At 36.8% G+C, this 19,403-nt stretch overlaps 1 protein-coding gene across 3 annotated transcripts in view; it reads right to left on the minus strand.

Annotated features, from left to right (window-relative positions):
* Positions 1-267: 267 nt before the first annotated feature.
* Positions 268-19,403, minus strand: part of SH3RF1 (SH3 domain containing ring finger 1) — an 83,823-nt gene continuing 64,687 nt past the window's right edge. For all 3 annotated transcript variants that reach the window (XM_074541247.1, XM_074541249.1, XM_074541248.1), the window contains 6 exons: positions 17,294-17,448; positions 14,774-14,944; positions 14,300-14,559; positions 10,451-10,809; positions 8,472-8,809; positions 268-2,919 (listed from right to left, as the gene is read on the minus strand). In XM_074541247.1, coding sequence (XP_074397348.1) covers positions 2,751-2,919; positions 8,472-8,809; positions 10,451-10,809; positions 14,300-14,559; positions 14,774-14,944; positions 17,294-17,448 — 1,452 coding nt within the window. In that variant the 3' untranslated portion in view covers positions 268-2,750. The remainder of the gene's footprint in view (positions 2,920-8,471; positions 8,810-10,450; positions 10,810-14,299; positions 14,560-14,773; positions 14,945-17,293; positions 17,449-19,403) is intronic.

The raw sequence follows: 19,403 nt of genomic DNA on the forward strand, positions 1-19,403 counted from the left end.
AACACAATGAGATGGAGTTACCTACCCTTTTCTGAAGTTACTCGCTGAAATAAGGAGTTGGGAAAAGATCAGCTAGGTCCTCAGTTTTCTCTACAGTTTTTGCATTATAGCCATCATTCCAGCTTCTTACATTATGGAATCTGAAGACTTTTTCTCCATGAGCAGAAATACCCTCCTAGGAATTTGAAAATTAAGTTCTGGGAATTTTATTGGCAAATTCTTTACAAGTAATTTATGTTTAATGTTTGCATATGCTATTTGCTGTAGCTGTTTGCTAAGAAAATATTTATTAGGATTGGAAGTTTAACATAATAAATCAAACACTTAACATTCACCGGACTTCAAACATAGATATAAAATACCTTACAAAAATTTTTAATGGAATTACATAAAGCAAATGCACAGGGTTCGTCTGTTTCTACACTGAATTAATCCCAAGCCAAAACCAAAAAATAACCCCCAAAAGATCACAAAAAAAGGCATGATAAACTGCATTTTTGTCATTGTTGCACTGCTATGTAATAAGCCCTTTTTACAAACGTTTACTCAATGTTAAAAAAAATCAATTAAAAATGTATTCCATCTAACAGAACTATTGGATTAACAGCTGATTTTTAACTGACTTTACATCACGAAATTCTATTAATAGAGGTACCTTAGTCACTTAGTTTAAAATATGGAGAGTAGAGATAGAAAAAATTAACCTTTAGTAGTCTTTAATATAAAATGCACTAAATTTTCCAAAATAAGATTACGACACACTAGTGCCAATTTATGCTGACAAAAGCTGATACCAGCTTCTTTCTAACTAAAATTCATTTCACAAAACCTTTATATATTACATGAATATTCAAGTAAACTATTTAAAAGATTTAAAAATGCAAAAACTGAATGATACAGTGTTTAAGAGAGATGGTTTATTTGGGAATGCTGTCATGTCCAACTATATGTATTTTTATATATATATATATTTAATTTTTAAGACCATCATGATACTACCTGATATTGCAAGAAATCTCTGTCATTAACATTTGATATTTTTCAATGCAAAACCTCAAGAAAATTATAAGGATTTAACAGATCTGTGTGACAGTTTCTGTGTGACACTGAATCACCTTACTGGCTTCCCTTTGTAAAGTGCTGACTAACAGCCAAATTACATCAGATTTAAATGGATTTAAATGGAGATGATGGTGCTCAGTGTCTTACAAAAAAAAAAATCACCACTAAACTGCTATAATCAAATGATAAAATAAAAAAACAGGTTCAGCTGAGTAGCGTGTGTGTTCCCCAGTGTCAAATCTCTAAAAAAACCCTGAAAGACTAACAATGTGTTTCTTGCAGGCTGCATTCTTTCCATCCATCAGCTGCAAGGACATTAAAAAATTTTATAATGATTCAAACACTGGATACCTTCTCTGGTTGAAGGAGAGTTGCTCACTAGTTTTGGTCAAGTGGCTTTTGGGAAACTTTCAGAGCAAAATAACCCAGCAACAGGAAATTGGAATGGAAAATGCCAAACATGCACAGTTACATTACTGCAGGAATTGAGTAACACATGCAAGACAAAGAAAAAGTCAGAACATAGCAAAGTAGCAATGGTTAAGAAGTTAGTAAAGTTTTCACAGTGTTTCATACAGCCTTTTACTTTAACACAAGTGCATCACTTACCACCACTACTGCTCAGACATTTTAAAACATCTCTTGGCCATGCAGATCATTTTGAGAAGAAAACAGCAAATTACACCTCTTAGGCATTTTTAGACATGAAGTACAACTTAATAATTTTATTTTTATATTCAGTCTTATCAAACAGATGTTTTCAAGTTATATTTATTCTAAGTGTTGGGCTTTAACATTCCTTCCAATTTTGTTGGATCCTGAGCGCTAAATGCCCAAAGAACTGGCCAAATATACAAAGGAAACCTTTGTTCAAATAGCCAAGTTATTACATGAACAGAAGGTATATAGGGAATTTCTTGTTGGCGCTCCTAAATTTCTTCTTTCCTAACCTTGAGATGATCCTAACCTTGAGATGGTTTTGTTCAGTTGTTCACATACATCTTTGCCTCCTAGAAACATTACTCTACTTAGGTGATTCATGAAGAAGTAAAACTAGACTCAAGAACACCACTGACTTTTTTTTCTCTGTCCAAAGAAGAAAATACACATTTTTTCCCCATTTGGCAAATTCTATTTGACGCCACATCACCACCACTCAACATTAACTCATACAACAGAGACTTACTCCACTGTCAGACACAGCAGGGGAAAAATGTCCAGAGGATAAATGGGAGGCTCTTTATCAGATATAATTGCTTGCTCATAAGGAGAGAATCCAGCTTCCCCTTTGTTATTTTTTCATAAATTAATAATTTGTTAAAATCATAGTCACAAGAATTTTAGTTATTACACAAAATTCAAGTTTAAAAAAAAACAAGAATAAATTAGTTACAGCCTTGTAAACAATTGCTCATTTATGTAACATACTTGGGGAAAAAATTCCTCTATATAATAAATCAGACAGTACAAGGCACACATCACACTTAAGAATTCAAAGTGATAAAACCAGCAGATGCCTTCATCTCCTTTGTTCGCTGGTGTAATTGTGCTATAGACACTGTAAAAATATGTAGATTCTTGTTTACATTACAGTCATTTGAAAATATTTCATGACTGTGCTTTTTCTGGCAAAATATTTGTGCTATTTTACAGTACAGTAAGATTTGAAGTTCTTGGAATGAATCTTCTCAAATGTTCTCCACAAAGCTGCCAGGGAAAAGGCCAGTCTTTCCATTTCGTTGCAGAGTGCCTTTGAACCAGCCGTCCTCGCGTTTCTTGTGTACAAAAACAATGTCTCCTTCCTTCAGTTCAAGTTCTGCTTCGCTCTGAGGAGGATAGGATACCACAACTCTGTACCTGTGTCATTAAAAAAAAACCTACATTTAGGTTCTTTTTTTTGCCTCACTCTCTGCCCCCCCTTTTTATTAACCTGATGCTTTAAAAAATATTTCTGTGCCTGTTGAAGCTGATGAACACAGGAAACTGTCTAGAAACTGTTTGCTGAGTATGCAACAACTTAAAAGTATGTCTTGAACAGATAATAACATATAAGAAATAACAGATAATAAATTTAAGGCAAATTCATGCATCTCCTATGATTTTTTTTTTACCAAGATCCCTGTAAAATACAGAAAATGGTTAAATACCAGGAGAAAATTGTAAACATTTTTTCCAATATAAATTTGCAGACTCTTTCAGTCATTGTGATTCAGCAAGAATCAAAGCATTCACAGCAGTAGCTAGGCATAATTTTACAAGTGTCTGTTTAATTTCTTATTATTCCAGTGATGGCTTTTAAGGAAAGGCAAAGAACAAAAGGAGGAAACTAACAAAACCTATAAATTTGATTTGCTGTTTTAAATAATTTGCATTTTCCTTAGAAACTCTTCAAGTTAGAACATATTCTTGAACAGAGCTGCTCAACTTGTGCACTACTACGTTTAAAACTATTTTCAAGTAAACAATTTTCTTAAGCACTTGGCATGAAGTGTATTTTTTGAGTCTCTCACAGTAAAATCACTTTTCAAATATGAGTGCATTAAAGAGGCTACACTTCTGTTTTTAACAAGCATAACACCACTCAATCTCTTCTTCCATAGTTTCACAACAACATAAAACCTTATTACTTCATAGATTAAGTATGAAGTTATTATCTTATGTATGAATCTTAAGTATGAATTATCTTAATAAGCTTAAAATAATTTATTTTAATAGATTAAAATAAATGAACAATCTGATGAAAAGACAAGGTAACAGGACACAGTCTAGTAAAGGATGGAATGGCAGTTGTAGCTCAATACACACATAATAAAACAAGTTAATTCTGTAATATTGAAGCAGAGAAAGATACTGTGTTATAATAGAATGTTTTGCTTAAGAACATATGAAACAAAAATTAAGTCTGCCCATACAGTTTAAAATACTCAGACAAGAGTAGCTGCTCTTTGTAAATAACTGAAGTCTCTTAGGAAATCTAAGTATAGCAAAACATATTTGGACTTAATTAGTTGTCAAATGTTATTTATTAGTGACTTATAAGCCATGACTTTTGTTTCAGTGATGGCAATCCCCAGATTTCAGAGCACAGGAATTATTAGATTCATGCTTCATAAAAGCTACCAAGCCAATTACAAGATTCATTTGTGTGCAGCTCCAGAATGCCCTGCATCCAACCTAGACCTGCACTAACTTCTGCTTTGGGCAACTTGGGTTTTAATGCTGACTTAGGAAGTGAGAACCAAATGTTTTTAATAGACTGTAAGTTAAATTGAGACTGTAAACAACAGCCTCTACTCAGGCAAGACAAGGACAAGATAGTGAAGCATAAAGAACTGCAGTAAAGCTATGAAGAATTCCTACTGTTGTTAACAAGCCAGCTGCTCCCAGGCTGAAAATTAACCAGCACACTTCATAGTCTGTTAAAAAAAATGAGTTTCAAAATGCCTGCCTCATCTTGCAGTCTGCCAAACACTGCCTTGTAAATGTCTGACTTGAAATATGCTTGTTTTTAGTTTCTAATTCTGTCTGCCAGTAACCTCTGTGCTCCCCTGAACTGACAGACAAGTCTGTTCCCTGCTGCTGCTTGCTCCCATCCTCTCTTTGTCCTCCCCAGAGGATCACCAGCTAGCACAGAAACAGCTGTCTTGAGCTTTCCATACAGTGTCCAACAACCGCTGCAGTAATTTGGTACTTCTTGTTAAATTTTAGTTTCCCAGCTATTTTGATATTCATCTTGAAATCTAGTGTCTAAAACAGAGCACAACAACCTTGGTTTTAAAGTGCTATTTTACTGTATTTTTCAATTTTTAATGAGAAGAAACCCATCCAGCTTTGCACCTGTAAATCATGTGTCCTTCTTGAAATTTTCTGCCACATTTTACAAATCCTATTTGCCCAAAGAGAGGTGATCACAGACCCATCACACATTCACACAGCTGTCTATCCAGATCACTCTGGATTATCTATGGAACAGAAACTCTTTTTCCATTACTTATTTCATCATCTACAACATATTGCCAAAACTACCAATTTCATGCAGAATAAAAAGCTTATGCTTCAGCTCAGAAGTTCATTGCAAGGTCCCTGAAGAAAAATAGTAATATTTACTAAGCATGACCTATGTTTTGGAAAAACATGTTCATTCCCACATGTTTGAATCTTTCAAAACACTTCCTTGTTTGTCTCCCTATTCAGTATTTGCAAATGTTTTCAATGACTGAAAGTCAAATTTATAGATCTTTTGTGGTCACTTAATATTTTACACACACCTAATCTGTATAACTATGACATTTTTCCTTTCTTTTATTTTTCTTTGATTGCCTTATAAAATTTTTCACTAATTTTCCAAATATTATATTAATTATTTTTAGTCAGCTAGTGACAAAATATAATTATTATAAAAATAAAAGTACTTTAGCTTCCCAGGAGTAGCCAATGTATTTGCTACTGGTTGTTTGCTGATATTCTTAGTATGTCTGGCAATATCCCACAGTGCTTTTGCTTTGTATTCATGAATTTATTTTTTATTTTGAAAAGGGTGGTGGTCTGTCTTCACATTTCTCCATTCTGACTTTAATTTTTAATATTAGCATTTCTCACACTTTTCAGTAACATGGAAAATATTATATCTTTCATGTGTTTCTCCACTTCTTTGTTGCTTCTGTTTCACTGGACACAAAATACTGCTTTTATGCCCATTTAGTTGTGGTTGATTTTTGGACAATTATTTGTAGTTTTCCTGATCAACAAGTGGATAATAATATTTTCTCACACGCAGAAAATTTTAGCTGAGAGAAACACAGAAAGCTGGAATTACTCCCATTACACAAGTTAAATGAATAATTACTACTCAGCTTCTTGATTTAGCTTTTGTTCCTTGCCTTTACAATTTTTACTTTCCAGGTCAAGTGTGCTCTGCTGTTGTGCAGATCTTGTGTCTTCTGAGTGGGTTCCTCGACTCCTCCAGATCACCAACGCCCATGGAGGGCAGTGTGACTCTCAGCATTTCATTACCAGCATTAAATGGTGCCAGATGTGGGAAGGCTGGCTGCCCTGGAAAGCCACTGGCCCGCTCACTGGGAGCAGATGTTACACCAGTCATTCTGTGGTAGATGAAATTACTTAGGGTCACTTTAATCACAGAACAAAATTATTGCTTTTCTTTCCCTGTAACTAGATGAAAGATTCATTTTATAATTTAGGATATGCAGTGATGTGTATTTAGGTTCAACTTCAAGTCTCTAACACCATTGTGGAGTACTGAGTAGTTTATTGTTACAATGCTGTATATTTACTGTAAAATTTAAGGCTATTTAAGCAACGTTTCCCTCTAAAAGAGAAAGCTCACAAAAAAAGCTCGAAGTTTTCTTATATGGAAAAATTAAACTCCTCAGGTAACTAAATTCCTGTATACTCACAGCATAGCAAGTCTCACTCGGGGAATTGCAGGGAGTTGGGTCTGTCTTTGTAAAGAAAACATAATGCTCCTTGGCCATGCCAACACTGCATCAATACAAGGAATCACCCCAAGACAACCTGGGTATTGGCTGGAGAATCAGAAGACGTGAGTGAGCCCCACTGCAGAGTCTCACATGACTGGAATTCTCTGAACTGGAATTCTACAGTTCCACTGTGATCTGTGACTGGAATTGTGAGGTCTAAGAGCAGAATAATCCTAGCAGGAGATTTCTCTGTTCTTCAGCTTTTTGTTGAGCTTATCCTCATGAATATTTCCCCCCCCAGCTCAAATTTTCACTGAAGATGCCACATGATTCTTACCCACCACATCTTCCAGACTGCTGAAGAGAAATCAATGTTTATAAATTACTTTGAAGATATTGAGTACAATGTAAATTTTAAGTATTATTAACCATCACATTTTAAGAAATCCAGTCAAAGGAAATGTGCAAGGGCACATCAGCAGGAAAAAAAATTAGCTCTGTCCTGAAAATGAAAAAGGGAACTCAGTTGAAATTCTGTCTAAATACACTGACAACCATGCTTGACTACCACTGAGAATTATCACGTAGCAATGCTTCTTCTATCAGTAGAAATTATCACTTAAATAATAGTAAGGATAGAGAGAATGTTTGAGTATATGTTATTGCTGGATCAATAAAAATATATAGCATCATTTTCTGTAAGTAGTTCTGAGAAAAAAAATTCCATCATGGAAGTGAAAAAACTACTTTTTGTGATGACAGAAAGAGCTTTACACTAATATGCACTGGTTATGCCAGAATGAATTTAATATTATTTTCACAATGAATTTAATATTATTTTCACGTTCAAAGCATAAAAACATATTAATGTGCCAAACAGACTTATGATAATGTGAAAATGAATGATGTTGTTCTTAAAGAAGAGTCTTTCAGGTTTTATTTTCCATGTATAAATGTAAATCTGCTTCACAAATTCAGTATGAAATAGAAATCTCCTGCAAGGAAATTGTGTAGGAACAGAAAGAACCTTTTAAAAAATATTAGAGGTATGACAGAAGTGAACTAAAAGACGAGCAGAAACTTCTATACTGTCTGGGTTTTAAGACACGAGTATAGCTTAGGATAGTGGACTTCTGGAAGTACAACAGGATGCCCACACACCATGAGTTAATAGCATCAGAACAAAGCCTACAACATCAGCTTCAATCAGTTCAGTCCTAGAGCTGCTAATATTGTAGCTCTGCTATTTTTTCTCAGTACAGCACACAATCCTGTAGCTGCTGCAGAAGAAATCCTATGACACTCCTCATACTGCTTGTCCGCTACCAGGAAAAAGAAAAGATCCTGTAGTTAGAAAACTGCCTCTTCCTTCACATTTTACTGAGGACTTGAAACTTGAAAAATTATGGGTGGACACAAAAGTCACAGAACATTTAAGCAACTGCCTGTCAGTCTGAGAGTCCAGACATCTGTATGTTTTTCACACTCACTTACCAGAGCACAGAGGCCACCCTGGAGCCTGTATGGATGCAATGGGGCATTCAGGCAGTAAAAAGTATCTTTGCAAAAGCTCAAGACATCAAATATTAAGAAGTCTACACCTAGACAGATAAAGGTCTCACTCACCATATATTTAGGTTGGGAGTGCTAATAATAAGGACTAACCTAATACTAATAAGTTCAAGAACATAATGTGCTTCTGTTTTGAAAAATAGGAGGCCTCTTTTGTCTACCTAAACCTGTGATCATCACATTTGAGTGTCTATTCATTCAAAAACTTTAAAGTAACATGAAAAGTAAACAAATATAAACACGAGTATTGGTTGATAAGTAAATAAAGAATTGTTAAAAAGTAAGTTTCATCTTGCTACAAAACCTCAGCATTTTGAAGCAGCTCTAACACGCTACAAGCATCAGAGAAAGGATTTTTTCTTGATGTGCCCAAGTGCAGCTGTGTAGAGGATTTACCTTTCACACACGAGAGGCCGGGATTCGTTGAGGACGGGCCCGAGCGAGGAGCAGGGCTGCCGGGGCGGCGGGGCGATGGGCACAGCGGCGTCCAGGGCGGCGCCCTTGCGCTGCAGCGGCTCCGGGGGCAGCCCCGGCGCGTCGCCCTCCGCGGCACAGGGGCCGGCCTTGCTGTGCGCCCCCGCCGCCGAGGGCAGCTCGGGCCCCACCGCGCCCTGCAGGGCCAGCTCTGCCGCGGCCTGCTCGGCCTCCAGGGTGGGGGACGCCGGAGGTGACAGCCGAGCCTTGCGTTTGGTGGATGCTCCGGAAAGCAGCTTCAGCAAACCTTTCTTTTCTTTCTGTAAACCAAAAGCAGTGCTCGTTTTAGAACAAAGCTGTCCCACAAAGAGTTGAACACTTTTCTCTGATAGATGACATCGTGCTCAGAGAGGACTCAGTAAATTATGAGGACATACTTGACATTAGAGAGATGATGAAATTTATAAAAGAAAATTATTCACATTCTAAAGAGAAAAAGAGCAAGTAATTTGGTCATAAACTAGCTAAGTCCTTTCTTTCACTTTGTTAGGTTAAAGTTTAACTTTAATTGAAATGGCTCTGTCACAAAAGGTTGTGTAGAAAAAGGAGTGAGGTGTTAATATTACCACAGCAGGAATCTATGAAGTAAAATATTTCATCAACATGGATGTTTCTGGAAAGACAAAGAATCACTTGAAACCAAGCAGGGAGAAAAGTCTGCTCTGGAAGCTGCTGTTTAGGTAAGTTTCTTTTATTTATCCTTCTTTAGTAATGGAAGACCTTCATGATCTAACAAAAATTTGCCCCAAGGGGAATGCATTGTGTTCTGCTGTTCTGCTAAAGGGGAGAATTGTAAACATTCTTTTTGCTTGTCCAGACAAGAATCCCTGAAGACTATTACCTAGCCTGAAGAGAATTATTTAAGTAGCTTTTGTGTTTCTTGTATTTTTTTTTAAAGGGTGTGGCAGTGATTTTCTTACCAACCCTTTGACTGAGTGAATTTAAAGCTTATGAGAAGTGCCAGATTGTAAGCCCTGGAGACAAAAATAATATTCATCCATAGACAGAGAAAAGCAAGAGCAATGAGAATTTTTTTTTATATGAGATGTAGTGGATTTAGTGAATGAAAATCCTCAGTCCTTTTTCCAAATCTCCAGTAACTTAGAGCCATTTCACCAACAATCTACTGTCAAAGATAAAGAGAAAATGTCAAAGATAAAGGGAAACTCAGAGAAATTAAAACAATCCTGTATTGGCATCATTCACCTTAAACTACAAATAAGTTTTCTCTAAGAGCACCTCAGTCTGGTTTCGATGTCTATGGCTAAAGTAATTTTAAAATTCGGTTTGAGGCATGTCCATTCAACAATAATAAAAGAAAAAAGTAACTAAAAAGTGGCTGAAATTAGTGTACAGTTTAAGATTAAAATCTTCATAAACTTCACCAAGGAGTACATGTGGTTGCAGAGTAGTAAGGTTAAGTCTAAAATACTTGATATACAAAAATAGTTGTCACAAGGAGAAAAAAGTTTCCTAACTACATCACAACTATAAAACAAAATCACTTACAAAGCTAGGAGAATTTTTCTGAAAACAGTATAATCGCATGGCTTGGTGAACAGTGAGAATGAGTTGACACACATAGGAAATACTTCAAAGAGAAGGAAGGAAAGCAGAATCTTTACAGACTCCACTGTCCTACATTTAAAAAAGATGGTTATGTGCATTCTTTCTTTGTCCCATAAATGTTGCTGGTAATGTGTTTTCCATAATATCTCAGTGTGCCTGCTTAGTAAGAAAGGTAACCTAAAAGAATTCTGATTTTCATATTATTTTGTTAGACTGAAATTTTTACATTCCTCCAAGTTCATGTGTGTTTTTTAGGTTGTGCTCTTAAATTTCTTAAAAGATTGTATGATGAAATAGGAGAACTCAAGGGAATGATTTTATTCTCTACCCACCTTGCCATCCTTGTCTGTTTTACTGACAGCAGCATTTCCACCAGCTGTTAAAGCACTCTCTGGAGATGCAGGAGCTCCAGGGTGAGTGTTGGCAGTTTTTGCACCGCTATCTCCCTCCAAAGATGAAGCAGCAATGTTAGGAGAATTCAGAGAAGCTGCTGGACATGCCAGTGGGATGGTTGAGCGGTTCACATTCACAGCTGTGACATAAGCAGCACTATTTGGAAGCTGGGGCTGGAGCTGCTGGGAGGCAACAGAGTGGTGGGGAATGATCACAGCTGCAGGAATAAGGCAGGTTGGACTTTGTGCTTGTATGGGCGTGACTGCTGCCGTAGGTCTTTCTTGACTATGTGAGGCAACTGGAATAAAAGAATGAAATGTGAGAATGAAACATGTCTTTTCACAAGACACACAAAGTGAGGTACAGTTACTGTGTTACAGCTAATCAATCACGAGAAGTTTTCTTCTTACCTTTTAAACTTCCATTTATACTCCTGTAATGACACGATACACACCACCAAATCTATATCACCCAAATAAAGCAGTTGCAAATGCTTCCCTACTTGCACCAGTATGCAACAGAAGAATAACAGCACTGCAACTTCTCTGTTGTGGAGAAATCCAAGCTGCTAGATCAAATGCTTCACATACAGATGGATTACACTTTAGTACCTAAGAGCTAGCTGAATACTGCCTGGAACTTGTTTGCTCCTTTTAATACCACGTGTAGTTGTCAGGACATATAAAGGAAAGTAGGAAGAAACACACCTAACAGAAGCTGCTAAAAATGTAATTAGATTGTTTCCCTAAACTATTCACAAAATCCACAACAGATTTCACAGGTCTTTCAAACAATAAGCACAGTGGCAATTACTGCTGTGAGTGCTTTCTCTGAAAATGTAAGCTGTTGTCTCTTGGGATGTTTAAATATAGAAAGTGGATTTACTCATACCCCTGTGAAATAAAAGGAACATCTACACTGGAAGCTGGAGAATAGCACAGGGCTGAGTATATTAACCTGGGTTGCAGTGCAAAACTGTAAGCACAGAGCTTTGCATGAACTAATGGATCCCTTCCAAGAAACACTGCTGTTAAAGTCATGTGCTCAGTCACATATGCATGCTGTTGGACCACTTCAACATCTTGGGCATCTCTGCACCACTGGGTGGTATGAAATGCAGATATAACCAAACAGTATGAGCCAATATTTAACACCCTAGTGCTGCATAACCTCTCTCCTTCAAGTACTTTGAAACTTTCCATCTGAGAAGGGGTCATCTCTCTAGCTTGATGCATGGGCATCTCAATTTTATCAACTTTTGATTTTTCAGATACTAATAGAGTTTCAGACTTGTTTTAAGTGAAATCCTGGAACCAAACCTCCAGCACTTGCTCTCTTGATTCTGCTTTCTGCAAATTACTCTGGTAATTTGGTTAGATTGCCGCAACAGTGTATTGAGAAGACTGAAAAAGGTCCCAGATTTTATATAACAATTCTACAGTATTATACCCAATTACAATCTATGCAGTAAGAAACACAAATTCTTTATTTTTTATTAAAAAAAAAAGGCACATCACTTATATGCTCTATCTAGTTTTTTGATAACCTCTTCTTCTGTAGCTGACCCTTCTCAACTCTTGAGTAGCATGAACATTTCAAAAGAAAGATAAGGAGATTGTAGAAAGAATTTTTTGGTCAACAAACAATTTTTAATGCTGGCTTTTGTTCATAAGACAATATCAGTTTTCCTAGAAGTAGCTGCTATTCTTCAAGATCTGTCTACACTCACATGCAATTTATGTATGACAAGCATGGAAGAGCCTTCTGGTTTTGTTTTCTTATTGCTGATGGAATTGATAGGAAAAACGCTTCAAGTCAGCCTGTTTTCATACAGATTATCCTTTAATGAAGCAAGCAGAATATATATTTTCATTATAGATCCTTCCAATCAAAGGATGCATACTCCCTCAGCAAAGGTGATGTCAAACAATGTCTCACTAAGGTCATTTGAAGAATGGTCCTTGAAGCCCTGAGCTAAACTGAAGCTGGACCCTTGCATTATCCTGTGAAGCCTCACCCAAAGATTAACACTCAGCAAATGTGCTAAGGAAAGCTCAAGAGGATCATGTTTCAGATGTTTACTACAAACTTCTCTGTAACATTTGAATATAAAGCAGCCACTATTGCTTCAGTGCTCAGGTCCTTACAAGGGACAGATCTGTATTTGTGACTAAGAGCACACCTTTGCACAATCCAGTGTTAAGGTCTCTGTGATGAGAGAGTCCAGTCCCTTCGGATTTTTCATTTTGGACCTGAAAAGTCAGTGGGCAGTATGTTGTCACATTCTCAGCTGAATGGAGGTGTAAAAGCTTATTCATCTTGACAGTGGTGCAGAGAAGCAGGGACAGAAAAGCCTCCGGAGCCCACAGGAGATTTCTCCTTTGTGTTGTCACTTGCAAGCTCCTAGGCAGCTCAAAAGAAGGCTTTTGATTAGAAACCACCTGTGCCTAAGAGGCAGAAAAGTACAGATGCTTTGCTTAGTTTCTCTTAGCAGTTGCCAGCAGCATCTGGTTATTTTTATTTAAAGGCAAAGAATAAAGTTGTTAGGACTAACACACCTGCTCCAGCTTCAGATCAGACTGGAGGAAGATGGGGCCAATTAAGGAAATAAAATAAGTAAAGACATATGTACATATCCTACCTTCAAAAGCAAACCTGGTGTTGACATCTGAACATGCACAGGGTGTTTTAGGAGATGCATGACTCTGAAAAGTGGGCTAATTCATGGATCTTGAGCCCATAAGAAATACCCTTCTTATGGGGATAACAGAACATACCATTACCATTTTTTCTGCCAATAAGAATCCCGTGATAAAAAAAAAAAACCCTTTTCTCATGATGCTCAGCCAGGAGATCACAGACCCTAAATTCAAGGCTGAAAGGGGCAACATTGGGAGGGTCTGAAATGGGAGCTTTTTTTTCTTCTTCTTTTGAGGCCCTTGAAGCAGCTGGAACAGATTTGGCTCCAGTTGTGTGGTATTTTCTTAGCCTGGCAAATCCACAGAGGAGTGCATGGATTTGGTAAACAAAAACCTCTTGAAAACACCACTATCAGTCTTTTTGGCTCTGCATTTAAATAACAAGAAGGCACGTTTCACTATGATGAAACATGCCTTCTTGTTATTTACTACTGGCCTGCCCCAGACAGTAAATGAAGAGTTACACCTTTCAGAAATACAGAATTTTATAGATCATAATGGATCTTGATGCCAGTATCACCTCAGTGTTTCAGAGTCAAAGCTGAAAGAAGCTGCAGTCAAGGTTAGAGAACAAGCTGGAATGCCTAAGGACCAACCCTGAGCCAGAGACCTGAAAAGGAACACTAAAGGTATTCAAAGATGTTAGAAAATAATTTAAAAGTGAATGCTAAATTAGAGCACTCTGTAGCTCTTATGCAGTTAACACACAAAAAATAAGCTATGACTCAGATGCTCTTATCACTTTTATTACTATATGAATTGCATATGAGTAGGAAAGCTCAAAGAATGTCCCCATCCCAGATACTGCTGGAACAACAAAAAAAAAGAAAAATTCCACCTGAAGTACTTGCATATAAATTCCCAATAGTGGGAGTATGTACGTACACACAGTTGCTTAGAGAAGAATAATAAGAGATGGAACAACTCAGACTGTTGTTTCAGAAAACATTCAACTCTAAACAATGACATTAAGAAAAGCTTTAAAAAACCTCAGCATATACTTACACAGACCCTCACTCCAGTCAACTGTCAAGATGGACTCTACAGTTTGTCCACCACAGGTAACAAATTTTGTGGGTTTTTCTTTACCTGTTCTAACTGCATTTCGAGCCTGGTTGACCGTCATTTGTCCTGTCACGTGCATAAGGACCTTGGTTTGTGGACTGGTTTGGATATGTGCTGCAGAAACCACTGCTGTGGGCACTGTGCTGGAGTTCACTGCCACACCATTCCCCTGGAGCTTCTGGGATGTTCCACTAGCAGTGGAAGGGCTGACCATAGTCACCACTCGTCCTGCTTGGCCAGCAGTAGACATGGGAACTTTTGTTTGTGATGCACTTGTCACTGTCCTGCCAAAATTTAAAGCAAACAATTAAACACAACTGAAAAAAACCAGCCTGTTATTAAAACCCACAGGTCTTTTATTATGCAATTGTAGCATTTTATACAAGAACAGAATAATTTTGGATTTGAAACTAGCTAAACTAAGTTTAGACACAGTTTACAACGTTTAGACACAGTTTACAACAACTACAAAGTTTAGACACTTGTATAGTACTGTACCTTGTAACTGGAGCCACATAATTTCCAGGAAAAACACCAATCTTGCTTGTGTGCATGGAAGTTCCCTTGAACCAGCCATCTTGGCAGCGTTCAAACACCAGGAACATTTCTCCTTTCCGCAGTTCCAGTTCATCTTCTTTTCTAGGAGTGTAGGGGTAGATAGCAATATACCTGAAAGACAGAAAAAGAGATGCAAATGATAAAACTAAAACAGTTCAAAACATCTCTTATGTTTTCTGGCACAGAGAGTTCAGTCAGAGATGAGAAGGCATGGCAGAAATGACTGTGATAATCCATCATACCATTACAATATTAAAACAGAAGTTATGGTAATATTAAGAGGAAACTGTCATTCCTAATGACAGTTAGGAATGTCCTCTGAAGTGCCCTTAAATGGAATGCAAAAGACTTGTAATAGGATTGTCCATCTTCTTCATGAAGTTAGTGATCTTAATTAAGTAGGTGTTTATCAACTACACATCCCAGTGTATCCCACTTCTCTTTCCCTACACCTGCTTCTCGTATCTCTTACACTTTGTGACACATCAATTTCTTTTTTATTTGGAGAGCTGGGAAGAATGGAGAAATTCTGATAGCTGGGAATGAAAGATCAGTGAACTACATTTCAAACTGCAAAACTGGAAGATCCTGTGCAAACTTCAGTGCAAAAGAAAAAGATGTGTGACTGAAGCCTATGGGTAAGGTGGTTAGCAGCTTGTAAAGTTGTAAAGTTTATTTCCTTTTATGCTTTCTAAGCAACACTAAAGCATAATACAGTGCATTTGAAATCATATTGAGAGTTCAGAAACATTTGCATATTTTCTTTAAAAAGTATTCTCAGGAAAAAAGGTTTAAAAAAAAGCTGAAGCTCTTGTAATGCTTGGAATGTTGCATTCTTGGAATGTTCCTAGGGAAATTTTCAAATAGGGTTGCACAGTTTTCTATTATTAGAAAGTGATACTGTTTTAATACAACAGTATTCTATTTACTGACACATTTGAACCTAAAAAAATTATTTGAACTATATATACAATTACAGACCCAGGCCTATGGAAAACAGCATTCCAATAAATCCCATTTTCTCTAAAATGTACTTTTCACAAGGGGCAGCCAATTAAGTAGATGGCTATACTATCACCTTTTATGAAAAAGGATCCACAGTTACTTGCAGTGCTAGTCTGTCCCACTCCCCTTGTAACACCAAGGACAAAAAAGTGGCTTTAGAAAACATTCTTTCATCAAAGTACTTCTCTAGGGCACAGTAACAATAGCATTCTCCTTTTTGCATTTTTATTACATTTTTATTCCTTGCTGTTCACCCGAGAAAATTTGCAATATCTATAAAAATCCTTTAAAGGCAGGATAGGTACCCAAAGCAAGCAATAAAATCACTTTAAAGGCAACACATAAAGGCACCATTGGCAGCAGAAGGCTTCACTGGTACATGATTTAGCAGTGATCTACAAAGCCACACAGTGAAGCTCTATGGAAAAGGAATTGATCTGCTTTAATTGATGTTCATTAACTTCCCTTTCAGTTAATTTATTCCAAATTTCATTAGTATCCTTATATAGAGCAACCCCTTGAAGATGGGAGTAAATGAGATGGGAACTTGATTAACTGCACGAGGTGCAATAATCCATAAGAAGCAATGTTAAAATGCCTGACACCAAGAAACAGCCCAAATCCAGATGCACCTGCTATACAAGAAGGGTGCTTTTCTGGAGTGGGAGGAAACCTGGTGGGAAGATAACAAGGACAGAACAAAAGCAGTCCTTATTCAAACTTGTCCCATTAGATTCAGCATCTCCTGAATTTAACATTTTCTTTTATCATTCTTATTCCCCAAGCTGCACACAAAGAAGTTTTCAAGAAGAGAGATGTTGTTAGGAACACATGTTAATATACCAAATATTTTCACCCGAAAGGATGACGCACGTTTGCTTGTATTGCAAGTGTGAAGACATAATGCTAACTAGCAGCTTTCTGCCTTCACTCCAAATTGCCACCCACTAATTAAGTGCACTGTAGCATCTTCAGTCAAATTTCAATTGCAACTGACATAAGCAGTCTGACAGTAACACGTTTAACAGTTTAAATTAAATACAGCACTTTCTGTGTTTTGGCATAAATTATTCCATATGAGAATAGCCTTTTCATACCATACATAATGGAAAACATTGAATAAATTCGCTCCAGTGAAATGACGCTTTTGAGTTATCCAGTATTCAGTGCTAACGCAAAGATTCATTCATCTTCTGCATGATAAATACTTTATACTTTGAACTGAGTTCTTTCTACACAGAGCAACAACTGACTATATTTATCTAAGACATAAACAATGTTCAGTGTGGGACCTGTTTGGGGATATCACCTTTCTGCGTGTTTTGTTTCTAAGGTGCAGGCTTGGCTTTTTGGCAATTCCAGCAGAACAGAGCCAGCTGCCGTGCTAAATGTACAGGTGAAGCTGGTGATCTCGTTCCATTTTTCTGTCTGGAGAAAAGATTCAATTTTACTTACACACTTGGACGAGTTTGCTGTCGTAAATGTGCCACTTGGTCAGCTGATCCTGATGCAGACCTTTGTATGACACTTGTAGACTGAGGTCCAGAAGTGGCCGATGCAATGATTGCAGCAGACAAGAGAGGTGGTGGCGGAAGTGGAGGATTCATATTCTGATTTTATAAGAACAAAAAAAAATAGCAACAGATGAACAATATTGTTTGATGAGTTCAATAAGCTGGAAAAAAAAAGAAAAGGCATGATATTCCAAGGAAGTGGAAAAAAGCAACTGAGTCCAGTGTTGCTTTACCTATTGTTACAATATAACTGGAGAGTTAGCTTTCTCTCTATTTCTTTTTCTTTCAGTTTAAAATCTTGAAGTTTTGGCAGCTAATTAAGCAAATGACAAACAATTTCTCAGCACAGGAAAAAAGGTGTTTCTAGTTATAACATGTTTAGGATAGGGCTCGACAAAAATTCAGGAGCCTTCCAGGAGGTAGATTTTGCATCCTGCTGCTGACTGTATTTCATAACATGATTGTTTTTGTAACCTGAAGCTGAAACATAATATACAATTCAGCTGCAGTGCACCCAAAAGCACCCCTTCTGGGGGAAATTTTCTTTTGATGTATGGGTTACAAAAGCAAGCACAATATGAGACCATAATCACTGAGCTATTGTTACTTCTTTCTCCTGTTCTTCTAGTCTAAAGAATTAGCTTTTGAAATTCAGTATTATCGAGATTGGTAATCTTTAACAAATACCCCAGTAAAAAGGCACCACAGATCGTGATGGGGGTCCTGCCTACAGACTTCTGTGCGTTTTAGAATCAATGGAGCAATTGTTACCTTCTGCTCTGTAAGGCCTCAGACAATTCTTTAGGACCTTGTGTACTGACACTCCTGGGAAAAGGCACTCACAAAGAGAGAGCTTTTCCTTCCCCCCTTCCAAAAATAACTATTTGTGTTACAACACACAGAAAAAGAGTAATAAAAAACCTCCTACCTTTGAAAAAGTGAAACTGAATTAATTTCAAACATAATCTTCCTAAAACCCACAGAACTAGAAAATTAATTAACAAAATATCCTGAAGTAGTGCCTGGCACTTTCAATACATCCGCATATAAATGCACAGCATTGCATTATCACTTTGGAAAATATGTAATTGAAAATAATTTTAATTTCCCTCAAACACTTCACTTCTAAAGGGTTTTGCCCTTTTTCTGTTTTTTCAAACAAAAACCTATATGGAAACAGACTTTTAGTTCTACACTGTGTGATTATTACTCTTCTACATTTGGTGGAAATGTTAATAAAAAGACAGCTCTTTAAACCAGTTTTACACTGTCAGGTCACAGTAAAGAACTGCATAATTAAAGACGTTCAAATCTAGAGAAAACTGATCCAAACTTACAGAGTTTCAGTCAAAATTGTTATGCTTAGCTATGGTATAAATTGCATGTTATATAATATATAATGAAATATTCCTATTTTATTTAAAGCTTTTTTTCTGGTCATACATTAACACATTTTTCTGGTCATACATTAACACATTCTTAAGACCAAGTAGGCCTTCTGTATCCAACACTAAACAGAAATGACCTGCTGGAGAAACATCACTGAGAGCTTTGATCCTAATAGGGTATTTTTTACAAAAATGACAATTGCATGTGCTTCGTATTCAACCCAACCATTTTTTAAAGTATCCAGATAATTCACACTGAAATACCAACATTTCTCTCTCAGCTGTTTTACAGCTGAAGTTATTTGTCCCTCCCAGTTAGACATTCAACAAATGTCTTAGTTGAATCCAAGTTGAATGTAAGCATATAACTTTCGTGTAACCTATTAAAAGAATAACAATTTTAATCTTTTTTAGGCATCTAGATTTCTTTGTATATGGCAGAACTTGTAAATTCACATTAGGAGATGATTAGTTGGAATTCTTTCAAACTAAACCTATTCATGCACAATATCAAGGTTGTCACGGTTCCATACTCCCTGCATCTCTATAGATGCTGAACATTGCATTTTATTCATTTGAACACATATTATACACTGAAGCTTTAGCTGCAATAAAGGCACCTTCGCAGCTCTATTTCATTCTGCTTTATTCAGGTTCTGTTCC

This window comes from Zonotrichia albicollis, chromosome 5 (assembly GCF_047830755.1).
Source record: "Zonotrichia albicollis isolate bZonAlb1 chromosome 5, bZonAlb1.hap1, whole genome shotgun sequence".
Classification (NCBI taxonomy): Eukaryota; Metazoa; Chordata; class Aves; order Passeriformes; family Passerellidae; genus Zonotrichia; species Zonotrichia albicollis.